Below are 18,482 nucleotides of genomic sequence, written 5' to 3' on the forward strand. Positions count from 1 at the left end.
TTTGGACGAGAAAGTCGTTAACATTAACACATTCTGATCTTTACAGTTAAATATCCCAGCGGATTTAGGATTATTAAAGCTTAGCAGATTTAAAACATTTGCATCAACCTTATTGTTGATGGATTACTTGGAGTTTTAAAAAGTAAAAAAAAGGCCAAACTATAAGTCTAAGGAACTAGAGAAGACAAAAACAGCTGTTTTTGGCAATACTAATCGGACTCTTTGATTCTTGTATTATTGATGTTTGACGGTTCATTTGTACTTATACTTTATAAACAAAATAAATTCCTGAATTTCTGTGTTATATCAAGAGAAACAAATAATAAGCCATGAACAAAGATAGCAGTGATGATTGAATGACACAAATCACCCACCAGGCAGGAGCACCGACAGTTTGAGAACACACAAGTCAAACACACAAGGTTGGTTAGCATTGGAGGGAGGCTGTTGCATTACCTGAGCTCCTTTCATGATCCTCTTTGCTTTAGCGTTGAGGTAGTAGTCCCCCCACAGGGTTTTGAGCAGCACCTCTGCTTTAATACCCATTTTCTGGCTGTAGATGTGGGCAAACTGCTGGATGCTATAAAAGACAAAAATCAAACTCTTCCATTTGTAATGCAGGCTCACTGACAACACACAGGTGTATCTTTACTGCAAACTGTCCTGCAGTGTTTGGCTTTTTATACCTTTGGATGTAACGGAGTTGTTATGATGGCTGAGAGATTTTAAGAGCATCGGAGTGAATATGAGTGTGTTTTCTACATCTCAGTTTCCTGCTCTCCTGCTGCAGCAGAGGCAGACAGGACGTCACTTTATGTCACAGATGTAGAATTAATATTGTGAAGGGCAAGTAATAATAGACTAGGAGGATATTTTTACTTTGAAAGTCTTCAGCTGGAACGCATACGAGTAGAAACAGGTCTGATGAGTTCCTGTTGAGGGTCATATGGTGCAGCATGTATCAAAACTCAGTTGACAGCACCATCTAGCGGACACTGGAAGTATATGTAATGAGAACAATGAAATGGATTGGGAAATGATGAAGTCACTGGGTTGTTCCAGGGCCATATTAACTATTCCAAAGGCATGAGGACTTTTATATCTAAATAAATGTCATTCTGCGTCCAATCACATAAGGCAAACTAAGGTTTTGTTTTACTTACAAAGATCAGAAAAGCACTGTTCAATCAGTGTGGATATTGCTAAGAAATGGGGAATCGTGAAGCTGCCCTCTGCAGTTTTTAAGGTATCTGAGCACCTGTGCTTCTTCACACCCCCCACCCTGTGTCCTGGCCTCACCTGAAGCCCCACCCGTCTATGGCACTGGCAAACACCACGTTTCCTTGATCAGGAGAAAAGTAGAGCAGGGAGTCGTCCGCCTCCTCCAGCCCGGCGCTCCAGTCATACACCTGGTCGCCAGTCAGCGTCTCCACCTCCTCTTTGTCCTCCTCCTCCTCCTTGTCCTTTTCCTTCTCTGCTCGCTCCTCGAGCACTTTGGATGTGAACAAAGTCCCTGTCACTGCATTCACCTGCAAGGAAGAACATGCGCCAACGCATAGTTAAAGTATGTATTCTAATATCTAAAGAGTCTCCGCTCCGATGAGTCACTTCAATCGGTATTTATGTTTCCCGTAAGTCAGGGGTGTCCAAACTGTTTTCTCCGGGGGCCACATACAGAAAAATAAATGAAGGACTGGGCCACTCTCCAGAGGTGAGGTATATTGCCTCACAAGCAAAATCAACCAAATGTAGGTCAATGATTCTTGTTAATTGAATATGCTTGAAGCAAAAACAGCCTCCATCACAGCTCTCCAAAAGGTTTCATTTATTTAGTTTTGCAGCTCATTCCTTAAAACAATAGCCTCATATTGCTTATCATAAGAGGAAATATGATGGGTATATTTCAAGCTCTGTATGTAAATAAGTTGTTGAGCTTTTTTCTTAACAACTTAGAGTTGTTAGAAAAAAATGTCAGCTTTAATTGACTGAATTTATTCGAAAAGTGGGCTTATTAACACATGAATACTACTGTGTTATACCTGTTTACATATATATTTAAGAAGTACAATACAAGACAAGCACAGTTCCATTTGTGGGCCATATGTCATTATGGTTTTTGAATTTGCTGAGGGCCGATTCAAAATGAAACCTCGGTAGCACCTGGTCTTTCAGGGTCTTGAAGTCCCGACAGACTTCACCACCACCGCCACAGATAATGCTTATACTGAGAAATAGAGTGATGGACGAGAGGAGAGGTGCTCACCTGTTCCAGGATCTTCTGCAGGTGGATGAAAGCTTCCTGAGAGGACAGCTTCAGCTCCAGAATGAGGCGGTCTATCTTATTGATGACCAGAACAGGCCTGATGTTCTCCAGCCACGCCTGACGCAGCACAACCTGCGTCTGCACACATGACACAATCAAATCTAACTGGGCCTACAGTATATACACCATTATTGTATTCTCCTTAAGCTCTTTAAAACAAAGGGAAAATAAAGCATTACTGTAGCTGAAATGTTATTTTCTAACAGATTAAAGACATCAGTCAGTTTTAAGTCTGTTTTTTTTACTGTTTTACACAGAAAGTTTAGATGCTGTTTGGGCAAATTTCAACTGAAATGATCACGATGCAGCCCGGAGTAAATGTCAGAAAGTCCAATCCAAATGTTACGCAATTTTTTGCAGCTTACGTAGGACCTTCTTCAGTCTCTGGACTTCTGCCCGGCCCGACCTAAAGTAGATTCCAAACTACCGTATTAGCTTACAGGAGTGGAGTGCACCAGCTGGGCGTAAAGAAGTAGGTCTTAACTCTAATGTCGGGCTTAGCTACGTCCGACTTAGTGATTTGAATTTACACCTAGTCTCAAGATGTGCACATCTACATAATTTAACACTTGAACTTCTCCATTCAAATCAAGCTGTAAACTTAAAATCAGAGTGGAATCAGCACCTGCAAGGTTGGGGAGAGCGCCGCGTTTCTGTCTGATCCACGGTGTAGTTGAGGGGAGAGCTCCTCCATTGGTTCAAAAAGGCTGTCTGCAGAAACCTCTCTATCAGCTCACTGTCCGAATAGATGTCCAGAGTTTGTTCGATCACGGACGACTCTATCTCGTCTTAATGCCCTTTCGTTGTTAAGCCGGTAAACAAGATTGTTTTTTATTTTCCTTCTTGCTTGTTTTCCGTTACTATGGATACTAGTCTGTCTTTACGATTTAAAGACGTGCTCCATACTAGGCGAAAAAGTTACACCCACGCGCAACGCATAAAGGGCTTAAGTCTAAGTGGTGCACTAGTCATAACTTTACTTTGGCCTTAACCTTCTGTTCTACGTCGGACATAGAGTTAAGCCCAGACTTACGCCGAGCTGGTGCACTCCACTCCTGATCCTTATTAGAAATGTAACAGTAATCTGATTCGATATTTTTTATGTCACTGTGGGAATACAGTTTCCTTTAACTATATCCTGATTAAAGTATCCCATAACATGATTATTGAATCTGTTACTCCTCAATACTGTCCATAATAACCTTTCAGCAAATTCTAATGCAAGTGGTAACCCAGGGTGAGAAGATTAAGGACCATTTTGAATCCCTTATCTTGCAGCTCGTCGTACGTCCAGCAGACAAGCACTGCAGTATCATACAGGGCTGCATCTTGCATGAGAGGTGCTATTTCAATCAAGTTTATAATTATCATCATTAACTTCATATATCATCATACAGTAGTAATACTGTATGTAAAGTACAGGTAGCAGCAGCAGGTCTGAGAGGCTAAGGTCGGGCACATTGCCTTTGCCAGACGCGCTATCAAAAATGAGGTCTGGTATCCAAAAATGCGTGGAACATATCTTGCGTTAGGTTAGATAATAAGGTTGGGAAAGGTTGCGGTCGACAAAAAATTCCGCGACCCTCTCACCCTCTCTTCCACACACACCTCACACAGGTGAACAGCTGATTCTAATAACAATAAGTGTCGCCCATACCCATGTGACCCAGCTGATCCCGCCGATAATTGATGCAGAAATAATAATTTATAATATTACAAACAAAGACAAATATAAACAATCAAAAACCCCAATAAATCATGCATCAGAAATCACAACTCTGACCTTGAAAAAGCCCTGTGTTTTAATGGCAACAAAATCAGCTAAGCTTTTCAGAGATGGATAGAAAAATGTGCACATGCATCTGCAGTCTCTGAAATCACCTGCATTACATGCTGAACGTTTTTTATGGATCAGCTTTAAAATCTTACTTTTTACATACAAAACCCTCAACAACCTTGCCCCCCCTACCTCTGTGACCTCATGCAACGACACACCCCCCACCCATCACCTCAGGTCTGCTGAACGCTAACCTACTGCAGCCCATCAGAACCAAGCTCCGGACCTGGGGCGACAGGGCTCTTGCTGCAGCCTCCCCCTCACTCTGGAGGTCCCTCCCCCTCACGTCCGATCTGCCAACACTCTCATATCATTCAAAAAAGCCTCAAACTCACCTTTTCAACCCCTCTCACCAATTCCACCTAGCTTAGAACTTTTTACTTTTGTTGCTATTTTTCTTTGCTTGCACCAGGAAAAGCGCTATATATAAATAACAAGTATTATATCAACCTTTGTGGTTGGATCGGGTTGTCCTGCATACTGTACCGGAAGGTCCAAAAAAGTCTTTATGTGCTCAAATCATTATTGAAGTTTAATACATCTCCACTGCTCATCTAAAGTTCATGTAAAGACGCTCAGAGTGATATTCAGATGTTGATATTTACCTGTGGACACACTCCCTCCACAGCATCCACCACCACAATGGCCCCGTCGCACAGCCGGACAGCAGTGGACACTTCTGAGGAGAAGTCCACGTGACCAGGAGAGTCGATCAGGTTCAGTAAGTACTCCTGATCTCCTGAGGAGGCACAGAAACACAGTTTACAGTCTTCTCCTCATTCACAGTAATCTCAAACTCTAGAACTCCAATAACACTAGAGTAAAAAGGCAAATCGTTTTTTTTTTCATAATAGCAATTCTTTTAACTATATCAAATGTTCCACCAGACTAATATTAATTCTTGAGAAGCAATAGTATGGTGGTGATATGAGTCAAAGCTTTGTTGCTGCAGACACTGTTATGGAATTTTTGGCTTAGGTGTTTAACCTTTGACCTAGTTCATGATTTTCTCCTTCCTCTGTCTCTATTCCCATGGCATAAGTCTTTGGCCTTGGGGGTGCTGTAGTCTCCCTTAAGGAGGGGCAGCTTGGGCACTTTGATGCCAGTTTCTGACCGAGCACAAGCTGACCTGAGATAGTTTATTGTTCAGGGACGTCTAGAAGCCCTTCTTATCTGGAACGTAGGTTCCCTGGCATACATTCTTTTCCATGGACGACAGCTCTAGTTAGATTCAGGGTCCATATTTGTCTATTCTCACTGATGAGGAATGTTGATTATACACTCTGAACTAGTTAAAACCTCGGACTGCAGTAGAGTTCTTCAGAATTGGTCGGGCAGCCGCTGTGTCAACTCGTGGCTGCAGCAAATGTCTTGTCAATTCTCCGGCTGTTAATAATAAACCCTGAGTGTTTGCATCAAAGTTCCAGCTCTCCCTGTGTCTCTCTGAGGTTCCTCTCCATTGCTCCAGAAGTTTCCATCACAGACTATATATTGTTGGATCGTTCATTATTTTTTACATTAAACAGAACATAATAAAAGCCAGTCAACCACCATGGATCATATTGAATGTTGATATATATGCACACTCTACAATATAGTGTTTATACTAAATTAGCCAGCAGTTGGATGTAATGAATATATGGATATTGAAAGCACATTTCTGTTTTGTTTATAGTATATGTTCCATATTCCTGTGGAAAAAGCTAGACAAATGAATCATGTCGAATAGAATTCAACTAAAGTTGCAATTTAGCTGAATAACTATTAGGCAAACTCTCTTAATCAACTCAAAACAAGAATATGTTTAATGAAAGGCAGGTTTCCCTATAGAAATAACTACACACTAACAGAAACCCTCCCAACCCTGCGTACCCGTTGTGTGATGCAGAGAGATGGCGCTGGACTTCATGGTGATTCCTCGGATCTGTTCATCCTCCCTGCTGTCCAGATACCTCAGCTGACAGAACCACACACCAAACATAAGCACAAATCATGACAACACAACATGAGTGTGAAAAAGGTGAGTGCGGCTCTTACCTTCCCGGCCAGCCGACTGGATATGATTCCGTTACTTGCCACCAAGCAGTCAGCCAGAGTAGTTTTACCTGCAGAGATTTAGAAAGTTCCAAACGATTTCACTCCCGTACAGTGCACAGCATACGTACTTACACACTGAGTATTTTCTTACTTTCCTTATCATAATAACCTTTGATTAATCAAATCAAATCTATTATTTTAAGTTGAATATAGGTACATTTTGGATTGTTTTATTACTTTAAGCTATAAGAAATGTTAACGTCTATTTTTTATTTTTTACTTTTGATGATCTGACTGATTTATTTATAAAAAATGGTCAGCTCATGTCTGAAATGTTTTTCTATCACAGCAGCTCCACTTGAAACATCAACAAGAACACATCAAACACAAAAAACAAGGAAACAGACTTTTAACCCAACATTTAATCCCACTATGTTCAAGACCCGTTTATGTATATTTGATTTGAAATATAACTACATTTTTAACTTTAGGATTGACTGGGGCACAAATGAATGCTTCAGTATAATCTTATTGATTCGTGACAGCCTGTATCTCCCATTTGATGGCAACAATATATGTACAGCCCCGGAAGAAATGAAGAGACCACTCCAAATGTTTCTTAAATCTCAATCTCTAAAATACAACTTGTATCGACTTCTGTGGTTGCGAGGAAGTGCGGTCGTCTTTCAAACAGAAGGTTTTGGGTTCGATACCAGCCAAGTCAACAAGTCGATGTATCCAAGATACTTAACCCCGATTAAAATGGCCAACAGTGTGCGAAAGTTAGTTTCCTAGAGCAAGGTGGACTGCTCTGTGTGAATGGGTGAATGACTTGTAGTATATAAAGCGCTTTGAGGGTAAAAAACACTGAATAAAGAGCTATATAAGTAAAGACCATTTACCATTTACAAGTATGGCAGCCATTCTAGTGTCTGTTGAATTCCAACACAGAAATGTTGTCAGTAGTTTATAGAATACATTAAAAAAATATTTAACTCAAAGACATACCTATAAATAGTAAAATCAGAGAAACTGATAATGCTGCAGTGGTCTCTTAATATTTTCCAGAGCTGTATATTCACTGTTCAGGACATGGTTGGGGTCAGAGACAATGTTAATATGTTATTATGGTCGGCTGATTCATAGAGTTTCTGAAAGGGTTGATCTATAATCTTTGAGGTTATTTTTATTTGGCGGAGCAGTTTGGCCTTAAAATGGCAGAGGTTGAATACTCAGATTATTTACTTAAGTTAAAGTAGCAATACTACAGTGTAAAAATACTCAGTTACAATTAAACGTTTAAAAAGTATTAGCAGTAAAGTACAAAAAGCACAAGTACTCATTAGGAAAACTAGCTATTTTAAGTAACAGATGTGTTTAAATTATTTTATAAAACTACTGTTGCACTTGGTAATAGTGAGGTTTATTTGAATAACTTAATACACTACGGGTTATCTTAACTAACCTATAGAATTATAATACTTATTGATGTATATTTTGTATTAACCAAAATATGTAAAGTAACTCAAAATGTAAAATAAGTGTAGTGGAGTACTAAGGTACAACATTTGGAGACAAAATGTAGTTAAGTAAAAGTATAAAGTAGCATAATGTGAAAATACTCAAGTAAGATAAATTAGCCTTTATTCATCCCCGTGGGGAAATTCAAGTTACATTACACTGCTGTTAAACGGGAAACCATGTAGTATTACAATACCCATAATCACAGATACAGTAGGAAAAACAAAATGTGTGTCCTTGCCAAATGTATTACGTAGCAGTAGGAAGCAGGTACCACAGTGTATCCATCCGTACAGGCCCTGATGAACAGACTCATGTCACTCACCATGGTCCACATGTGCCAGGATGCACAGGTTCCTGATGTTCGCAGGGTTCCTCTGCAGAGCGATGATCCTATCCAGGCTGGTGTGTGCCATGTCGAACACCTAAACACAAAACCAATGAGAGCACTACACTGTTGGCTGCTGCGTTAAAATGCGTATTTGATACTAATGACAATGTAGCAACGTGATAGGGTTGTGACTGTTTTAGTAAGCTCTCTACGGTACTTTAAGTTATGTTGCAGTGCTGGCTCTGCTTTACGTGGCTAACGTTAGCTTGAGTCGGCAGCACAGAGCAGTTGGACAGTTAAATTTCAAAACAGGGACTTTGTTAACTTCACTACAATGGACACAGAGGGTGAAAGTAAGCCGGACATTCGGTACTGAGCCGGGGTGCTCTGTGAATTGTGACAGGTGAAAACTCTGTGTTTCTCACAGAAAGAAGAATACGATTCAAACTAGTTTCTACAGTCTCCACGCAGCACTAGTATTAGGAGATACCTTCGTCGAGTAAAAACACAGCAGTACTGTGAGAATACGCACTTATTTAAAGACATGTGGACATCATCAACTCACGTTGTTTTCCCGGAAGTGATAGTGCACACAAGCACCGCCCACTTGCTAACGGGACATGCTACGTTCAGCGAACATGGTAAAAACGACCATTATCTTGCCACTTATTATTTTATCTGTATGTACCATTTCCAATTAGATATGAAATATTTATTATAACACAATTTACATACCCTTTAATCCAGCTTATTATAATTTTATCCGTAAGTACTATTAAAGAACAGCAACAAATATTTATTCATTCAATGAACATGGCTCTTTCCGCTTATTCTTGTTTTACACCTGGTTTAGAATGCAGCATGTGTTAAAGGAAGTGACGCTGGTGACGCTCTTTGGTTGCTTGGTTACAATCAACTTAAAATCGGTTCAATACAAACTCTTGGAAGAAATGATAGTTTGCATCCATAAAACACAAAATAAACATTCAAAAAGAACAGAAACTAACGCAAGGAAATTAATACATTCTAGTTAAATACATATACAAAATACAAAACAAATTAAAGTTCATTATATTAAAGAAAACTATCAGGGGAATCACAGTGGCCAATTAAAAGAATAAACCCTGGTTAACAAATATTCAAATCTCTTGCTAAAACAATCGCAGCAACACCTCAGTGCAGAACAAACACAAAGTCCTTTAGCAAAATAACAAAACATTGGCATCAAAATGAACTACATAAAGGATAATAATATACGAATAACTGAATTATAAATATCAACTTGTTCGACACTTCTCTGTACTGTTGGTAAAGGAGAAGCCCATCTTTTTACTATATAGTATATAGGCTACTCATGGGCGTAGCTTCCACTGGGGCGAAGGACATGTTCCCCCCACTTTTCAAAATCCCGTTTGTATCCACCACACTTTCAAATTTGTTTGTGTGTGTTTATACTAAATTAGCCAGCAGTTGGATGTAATGAATATATGGATATTGAAAGCACATTTCTGTTTTGTTTATAGTATATGTTCCATATTCCTGTGGAAAAAGCTAGACAAATGAATCATGTCGAATAGAATTCAACTGAAGTTGCAATTTAGCTGAATAACTATTAGGCAAACTCTCTTAATCAACTCAAAACAAGAATATGTTTAATGAAAGGCAGGTTTCCCTATAGAAAGAATCATTTTTGATATTAAATATACAGCGGGGGCAAGATTTAAGAGACCACTTCAGCATTATTATCTTCTCTTGTTTTATTATTTATAGGTATGTCTTTGAGTTAAATGTTTTTTTTTGTTGTATTCTATAAACTACTGACAACATTTCCCTCTGTTGGAATTCAACAGACACTGGAATGGCTGCCATAATTGTAGAGATAAAGATTTAAGAAAGATTTGGAGTGGGCTCTTCATTTTTCCCAAGGCTGTATCTTGGTTTGTTCTTTTCTAGGGTCACATTGTTCGCTTGTCTTACACTCAGTACCAAACATCTTATTGAGCTAGAATGGCTGCCATACTTGTAAATGGTCTTTACTTATATAGCTCTTTATTCAGTGTTTTTTACCCTCAAAGCGCTTTATATACTACAAGTCTTTCACCCATTCACACAGAGCAGTCCACCTTGCTCTAGGAAACTAACTTTCGCACACTGTTGGCCATTTTAATCGGGGTTAAGTATCTTGGATACATCAACTTGTTGACTTGGCTGGTATTGAACCCAAAACCTTCTGTTTGAAAGATGACCGTACTGGTACTGAGTGTAAGACAAGCGAACAATGTGACCTTAGAAAAGAACAAACCAAGATACAGCTTTGGGAAAAATGAAGAGCCCACTCCAAATGTTTCTTAAATCTTTATCTCTACAAGTATGGCAGCCATTCCAGTGTCTGTTGAATTCCAACAGAGGGAAATGTTGTCAGTAGTTTATAGAATACAACAAAAAAAAACATTTAACTCAAAGACATACCTATAAATAATAAAACAAGAGAAGATAATAATGCTGAAGTGGTCTCTTAAATCTTGCCCCCGCTGTATATTTAATATCAAAAATGATTCTTTCTATAGGGAAACCTGCCTTTCATTAAACATATTCTTGTTTTGAGTTGATTAAGAGAGTTTGCCTAATAGTTATTCAGCTAAATTGCAACTTCAGTTGAATTCTATTCGACATGATTCATTTGTCTAGCTTTTTCCACAGGAATATGGAACATATACTATAAACAAAACAGAAATGTGCTTTCAATATCCATATATTCATTACATCCAACTGCTGGCTAATTTAGTATAAACACACACAAACAAATTTGAAAGTGTGGTGGATACAAACGGGATTTTGAAAAGTGGGGGGAACATGTCCTTCGCCCCAGTGGAAGCTACGCCCATGAGTAGCCTATATACTATATAGTAAAAAGATGGGCTTCTCCTTTACCAACAGTACAGAGAAGTGTCGAACAAGTTGATATTTATAATTCAGTTATTCGTATATTATTATCCTTTATGTAGTTCATTTTGATGCCAATGTTTTGTTATTTTGCTAAAGGACTTTGTGTTTGTTCTGCACTGAGGTGTTGCTGCGATTGTTTTAGCAAGAGATTTGAATATTTGTTAACCAGGGTTTATTCTTTTAATTGGCCACTGTGATTCCCCTGATAGTTTTCTTTAATATAATGAACTTTAATTTGTTTTGTATTTTGTATATGTATTTAACTAGAATGTATTAATTTCCTTGCGTTAGTTTCTGTTCTTTTTGAATGTTTATTTTGTGTTTTATGGATGCAAACTATCATTTCTTCCAAGAGTTTGTATTGAACCGATTTTAAGTTGATTGTAACCAAGCAACCAAAGAGCGTCACCAGCGTCACTTCCTTTAACACATGCTGCATTCTAAACCAGGTGTAAAAAAAGAATAAGCGGAAAGAGCCATGATCATTGAATGAATAAATATTGCTGTTCTTTAGCAGCCCTCCCGTTTGTATCCACCCCACTTTCAAATTTGTTTATAATTTTTTTTCAACCGCAAGCCGTCAGTGCCTCAGAGGAGCACACAGACTCTGGGTTGAAACTCACCTCTGTGGGTTTTTGTTTTGTGTGTGTGTGTGTGTGTGTGTGTGTGTGTGTGTGTGTGTGTGTGTGTGTGTGTGTGTGTGTGTGTGTGTGTGTGTGTGTGTGTGTGTGTGTGCTACCTTGATAAAATAAGAAATATATACAGTTATTTTTCATAGAGTGTTTAGAGATGTATCCATAGATCTCTTCATTTTGTGCTCAAAGTGCACCAGATTAAAGCATTTAACTTCAACATTTAAAAAAAATCTTCTATAAACAAGTGTTAGCATATAACTTTACATACAGACTAATCTATACAACAGTATAATATATAGATAAACTATGATTAACCCGAATCCGATCTTTAAAGTTACCAAAGTTCTAAACTAAATGTAATGTAAAGAATTACCATATTTGCCTCTGTGGTAGACGTACAGACATGCAACACGGAATAAAACACTTGCAATCAAAGCTGCACCTAAGTACAGCACCTGACTTAATACATGAAAATGAATACATAATGTAAATCAAAAAGCGTTTCTCAATGGCAATTACATTAAATATCTTAAAATCTGTGTGAAGAATATGTTTGACGAACAATACAAGTACTAATCAGTTATTAACATAATGAGAGGCAATGAAAGCCAAGAAGTGAAAGGATAAATGCTGCTGCAGTTGAATATACTTGATTCTGATTGGTCAATTTGGACATTTCAGAGGTTGTTTTCGCTAGCACATCATTGCTAAGGAGGATCAAGGAACTGTGTGCAGTTGTATGAACGTTCAGAAAGTCTGGAACATGTAATGTCAGCTGTGGACAACTAAATTCAGGTTTCTCCTTTGAAAAAAACACCATAGAGTACTTTTTTAAATGTTGATTTATTTATATAATTGTCGAGAGCATGAGCTCTGGCATTTTTTAAAGCGTGGTTAATGGAAGAGAAAATGGGAACAGACTTGGATAGTTAGAGGAAACCTCCATCAATGCTGATCTCATTTTAAGTTATGTTGATGTCGCCTCAGTTCCAGCCATTGGTATGCAGTGGAACGTCAATGTTTTTCTTAGCTGAAGCAATACGATCAATTTTTGAACAAATTCATTTTTAAATCAATATTGTAAATCAAGAGGTTGGTTTATTTAGTACGTAGTCATGTAATAGGCGTCAGGTTCCTGATCACTGCGTCGCTTTTCCTTTTTTCATTTAAGACCTCCAGGCTGTTAAATAGGTAGTAAAAAAAAAAAACTAAAAGTGTAAAATAGGGGTGATCTCAAAAGAATACAAATAATCACCCGGTACAAGGCTGTGCAGGCGTGAGGCAAAACTTCCAAGTCACACTATCTGATCTAAAACTGGACGGATGGCCTACCTAGTTAAACTTTAGATTTAGTCAGATTTTGCTGGAATCTGACTAAATCTGACAATTAATGTTTTAAATTATCTGGTGTTATTGTTTAAGTTTAAGTTTTCCTAATTTCCATGGTTTTGTCCTTGACACATTAGTCTCTGATGTTTTTATCGTTAACTTTAAGAAATCTAACAGTTATTTTTAATAAAAGGCGCCATAGAAAGCATCTATCTGGTATTTTAAATTGCTCTCTGATGTCTACAGAAGGTATATAACTTTGGTTGATCCAAAAAATGTCCAGATGCGGTTTTAAACGCCCATTTACAACCCTATGATTTGGTCCTAGAATGAAACAAGCTGAATTGCCTTATTTGGGGCTCATTTAAATAATTATGACGAGCTCTGCTTTGATTGGCTGGTTTACAAGGAGCGAGAGATGAACCATGGAGGCTATTGGCATCCAACCTCACATGTTTGAGCCTTTATCGGAGGAGGAAACCGATGAATTTGAAGAACAGCCAGTTGGTCGGAGATTGGAGAGCAACTTTACCGAGTGGTAAGTGTTAGCGTTAGTGTTTCCAGTAGCTGGTGTATGCAGATGTTGGGGCTGGACTACTGTGTGTTACATCACACACAGGGATTGTTGTAATTCATCTGTGTTTCATGGTGTTTTAGGTTCACGGTATGTCAGTTCAATGTACCGAACTCTCCTTATTCAACTATGCCAAGGTAAATACAGTTTTCCATTCTATGGCACCTTTAAATCAATGTGGGGAAATTGGAGCACCCCCGCCCCAACCCCTTATTTTGAAGGGAGAGCCCTGGACATTTTTTCCTTCCAAATGGATGTTAAATCTTACTTTTTTTACTTGATTGCAGAAATCTGCAATCAGAAATCTGCAATCAGTGTGGGCAAACCGAAGCAGATGTTGCACTCGGAAGAAACCCGTGTGGATTTGAACGGAAAAAAGACCTGTGGAAATCTACCCTTAATATGCCCCTAGATAACGCACGCTACAGTTTTTTCATTTGTTTGCAGTTACATGCTAAAATGTGGGAAAACCTGGAGAAAACCCTGCGTCACAGTTCACTTACTGAACGCTTCTGCAGAGGTTGGAGATGACTTTTCCAACAGACCTAAAGAATCTGCAGATGAGGCTACGCTTTCGAGGAGGTTCTTGCAGGTGAATTTTGAAGGTCCCAGCAATAAAACCTCCAAGTATTGGGTCCTTTAAAGCCAAAAGGGCCAGGACCATATCTGGAGAGCCCTCATTCTCGCACAAGAGCTGGTAAACAGTCTTGTCAAGGTCAGCGAAGGTTATTGGGGTGATATAAAAGTCCACGCCCTCTACTTCAGCCCAAATGCTATCAAAGAGACTCTGAATGATGCCCCCGTGGTCCACAAGAGTGTGGGTCACTTTAGATTTCTTGAAGGCTCGTGTGACGAGCTTCTCCACAAAAATCTGAACAAAGACTCTATTCAAATGCCTGTTTACGTCGTCCTCCAAACGATTGGCAGTCGTCTCCTCACAAACCGAGGCTCGCTCAATAGCCTCTTCCCTCTTAACCAAGGCCTCTGACTGAAACGGAGCATCAGGCCCCATGATGGCCTGTTGGACCCTTTGACTCTGAGTGCCGACCTGAGTGTTCACAAACCAGCTCATCATTGACACAAAACGCCACGACCGATTGCGGATTTCCGCGTACATGTCGGCGTGCGCCTGAGGAATGGCCAACGTCCTGACAGAAGAGTGCCTAGCAGGCTGCGGGAAATCACTCTGTGACATACCACTAGCAACATGTCTGTACAACATGTCGATTAGTGTCTGAGTAAACACTACATGCTTGACACTGGAGCTGTCCTTGAACCTTTTAGAGACACTCATTTCCTTTCCCCCCTGTTCACCTCCCTCAGTCGCGAGAAGAACGCCTACGCTGTTCATCAGTGACAACATGGACTTCTTAGTTTCCGCTTTGGGTTCTGAGTGGAATTTCCTTTTTAGCTGTACCACCATGCGATGAATTCTATAATAATGACATTTCTTTGTGCTGTTAGATCGTTCATGTTCACCATGTTTGAAAACTAAAGACATGTTAAAATAGTTGTTCAAACTTTAGTTTTCAAATGTAATTCTCAATTTAAATTGGACACTATTCCATAAATACAACAGTCAAAAAAACATTTGAACATTAAAGTGCATCTTGGAAAATAACATGTTTTGGGGAGTTAGCAGAGTGCTCTCAACACATTTTACACACACAGGCAGCCCATTAGAACATCACTATATTTATACAAACTGCAACAGAAACTACACAAACATTAAAGACTGGCATTCAAATTAGATGATTAGTGACCAAATTAAGAAATAACTCCACCACAGATTTGAATTTTCTCAAATAATTCTGATTGTACTACTCACACACAATCGACACACACGCTGCAGAATTTTTCCATGGCAAGACAAGGTTACTTATATAGCACCTTTCAGCACACGGCAATTCAAAGTGCTTTATAAAACAAAATAGACAACATTTAAAAGCAAATGCAGCAGAAACACATTATAAAATGGCATTTAAAAACAGCCATTAAGAAGCAAAGATAGTGGGATAAACACAACAGCTATAACATACATGAATGAAAACCACACTGCAGCGTGACATATGAACAGCTCAATCAAAAGCAGAGGTAAAAAGATACGTTTTCAGTCTGGTTTTAAAAATAGCAAGAGTTGTAGCCGACCTGCAGGATTCTGGGACTTTATTCCAGGTAGTGGGTGCATAAAAGCTAAACGCTGCTTCTCCTTTTTAGTTTTCACTCTTGGGACAAAAAGCAGACCCATCCGAGAAGACCTGAGACTCCTGGATGGTTGATAATTTGGCAGGGGATCATTAATGTATTTTGGCCCTAACCCATGTGAAGCTTTAAAAACCAGCAGCAGTATTTTAAAATCAATTCTTTGATCGACAGGAAGCCAGTGTAAAGACTTCAGAGTGGACTGATGTGGTCCACTCTAGTAGTGTTAGTGAGGACTCAGCAGCAGCGTTCTGAATCAGCTGCAGCGTTCTGATAGATTTTTTAATGAGGCCTGAAGACACCGTTACAGTAATCCAGTCTACTGAAGATAAAAGCATGGACTAGTTTTCCAAATCCTGCTGTGTCATTAGTCTTTTAATCCTAGATATGTTCTTCAGGTGATAGCAGGCAGACTTAATAATTGCTATAATTTGACTGTTGAAGTTCAGGTCAGAGGCCATAACTACACGTAGATTTCTGGCCTTATTTGTTGTATTGAGCTTTAACGACTGAAGCTCTTTGCTGACTTTTATTCTTTCCTCTTCTGATCCAAAAACCATAACCTCTGTTTTGTCTTTGTTTCATTGGAGAAAGTTCTTACTCATCCAGTCATTGACTTGCTCAATGCACTTAATCAGTGTTTTAATTGGGGCATAGTCTCCTGGTGAAATTGTTATATAAATGTGAGTGTCATCTGCATAGCTGTGGTAACTTAACTTGTTGTTCTTTATTATATGAGCCAGTGGCAGCATGTAGATATTAAAAAGCAGAGGTCCTAAGATGGAGCCTTGAGGAACCCCACACGTCACATCTGTCAACTCTGATGTGTAGTTTCCCATAGAGACCACATTTTTCTTGTCCTTTAAGTAAGATTTAAACCAATGTAGAACTGTGGCCGAAACTCCTACCCAGTTTTCTAGACAGTCTAGCAGCATGTTGTGGTCCACAAAGTCAAATGCAGCACTGAGATCCAATAATACTAACACCGAGATTCTGCCATTATCTGTGTTTAAGTGGATGTCATTGAAGACCTTAACAAGAGCAGTCTCAGCGCTGTGATGTGGTAGAAAACCTGACTGGAACACATCAAAACAGTTATTTAAAAGCATAGAATTACTCAGCTGTTAAAAAAAAACAACCTTTTCAATCATTTTACCTGCAAATGGGAGGTTTGATATTGGCCTGTAATTATTCATTAGAAGCGTCCAGATTATTCTTTTTTAAGAGCGGTTTAATTACTGCAGTTTTCAGGGCCTGTGGGAATACCCGTGAATGGAGAGATTGTTTACTATATTAAGTAGACCTGAGGCCATGCTATGAAAAAGAGTTTTAAAAAAGCCTGTAGGTATAATATCAATGCTGCAGGAGGAGGATTTCAGAAGTTGAATAATGTCCTCCAGGTCATTAATTAGGTATCATTAATCTGATGGAATTCAGTCATGATGTCTGAATTGATTTTTGGTGGACACACCAACAGCACATTTGCTGTACCTGATACAGAGGCATTGACTGGATGTCTTATCTTCAGAATGTTGTTAGTGAAGAAGGAGGCAAATTCATTGCAGGCCCTGGTTGATAGCAACTCAGAGGCCACCGACACTGGGCGGTTTGTTAGTCCGTCGACAGTGGCAAATAGGTCACGTGTGTTGTTTTTGGCAATAATGTTGGAGAAGAAAGACTGTCGTGCACTGTCCACACTATCCCACGTAGGCAATTTGTGTATGTTTGTGTGCAGTTGCGCTTTACACCGCATTTCCTTCTCTTGTTGGGGAATGTTGGCAAGATGCTCACTTTGGGCTTTCTGATGTGACCACTGTGTAGCAAATTTACTCAGCTACAGAATAAACACTCACCGGGAAGTGTTTGAACCCATGCAGCCAAGGTACAGTGGGAAGGGAAGACCCCATTCATGAGACCACAAGTCCTCCACGTCAATATTCCACCTGTTGCACGCACATTTAGGTACCATGTGTGCCATTATGAAGAGGTGGTTTCACTAGGAGACCACACTGGTTTTGATTCCACTTTGCAGCTGTATGTCCACACTGTGGGGTCATCAGGGGGGAAATGGAGGCTGGATGTTACTTGACCACGGATGAGAAAAGTTTTGTGGTGTTGAAATTTCTGAAGCTACCTATTAGTAATCCTTTTTACTTTGGCCTTTACTACATCTGCTCTATTTTGTTCAGTGAAGTTACAAGTGTCAGCATAGGGTGAACAAAAGAGCAGATGGAATATGGACAGGGAGAACTGGAGAGTATTCCACCTCATGACCCACAGCTGTGCAGGTGTCCTCACTCTGCGCATTCTCCTCTGCCAGTCTGAGTATGAGCAGACTATTGTTCAAGGGCTAGAACAGCTAAAGCTAACTGTTGGAGGGAAGGGCTGTGCTGGCAGGGTGTCTGCGTACTGATAACTCTTAACCTCATCTGTGTATAAAGGCAACCGGAATATAGGAGGTATAATAAAAGGAGATAGTCATTTTGTAACTAGAAACTTCTTATGGTGCGTTCATCGCGTCCAGTGTGAACATGTGAAGTCATGTTAAGTCAATGCAAAGACGCAGATAGACGGGTATTGGCTCCGGCAGCCCGAATGACGTGATTGGAGATATTGAAGGGGGCCGTCAATCGCGAGAGTTCAATTTCTTCAAGTCGAGCGTCTAATTTGCATTGCGCGTTCTCATATAAGCCAATCAGCAGTGCAGATCTCACCCTTCACTGACGTTGAATCAGAGAACCTAAACA

General features: G+C 39.5%; 1 protein-coding gene across 2 annotated transcripts in view; it reads right to left on the reverse strand.

Moving 5' to 3' along the window:
• efl1 (elongation factor like GTPase 1) overlaps positions 1 to 8,643 on the reverse strand; it is an 89,553-nt gene extending 80,910 nt beyond the window's left edge. Inside the window, exons 1-8 of one of the 2 annotated variants that reach the window (XM_063880482.1) lie at positions 8,615 to 8,643; positions 8,044 to 8,143; positions 6,198 to 6,265; positions 6,033 to 6,117; positions 4,766 to 4,899; positions 2,264 to 2,401; positions 1,300 to 1,529; positions 457 to 580 (exon numbers count right to left, since the gene is read on the reverse strand). In XM_063880482.1, the coding sequence (XP_063736552.1) occupies positions 457 to 580; positions 1,300 to 1,529; positions 2,264 to 2,401; positions 4,766 to 4,899; positions 6,033 to 6,117; positions 6,198 to 6,265; positions 8,044 to 8,134 (870 nt within the window). In that variant the 5' untranslated portion in view covers positions 8,135 to 8,143; positions 8,615 to 8,643. Of the gene's footprint in view, positions 1 to 456; positions 581 to 1,299; positions 1,530 to 2,263; positions 2,402 to 4,765; positions 4,900 to 6,032; positions 6,118 to 6,197; positions 6,266 to 8,043; positions 8,144 to 8,581 lie in introns of both variants that reach the window. The other variant, XM_063880481.1, reaches the window with a different exon arrangement.
• Between the last annotated feature and the right edge of the window lie 9,839 nt (positions 8,644 to 18,482).

The sequence above is a fragment of the Eleginops maclovinus genome, chromosome 4 (genome assembly GCF_036324505.1).
Source record: "Eleginops maclovinus isolate JMC-PN-2008 ecotype Puerto Natales chromosome 4, JC_Emac_rtc_rv5, whole genome shotgun sequence".
Taxonomy (NCBI): Eukaryota; Metazoa; Chordata; class Actinopteri; order Perciformes; family Eleginopidae; genus Eleginops; species Eleginops maclovinus.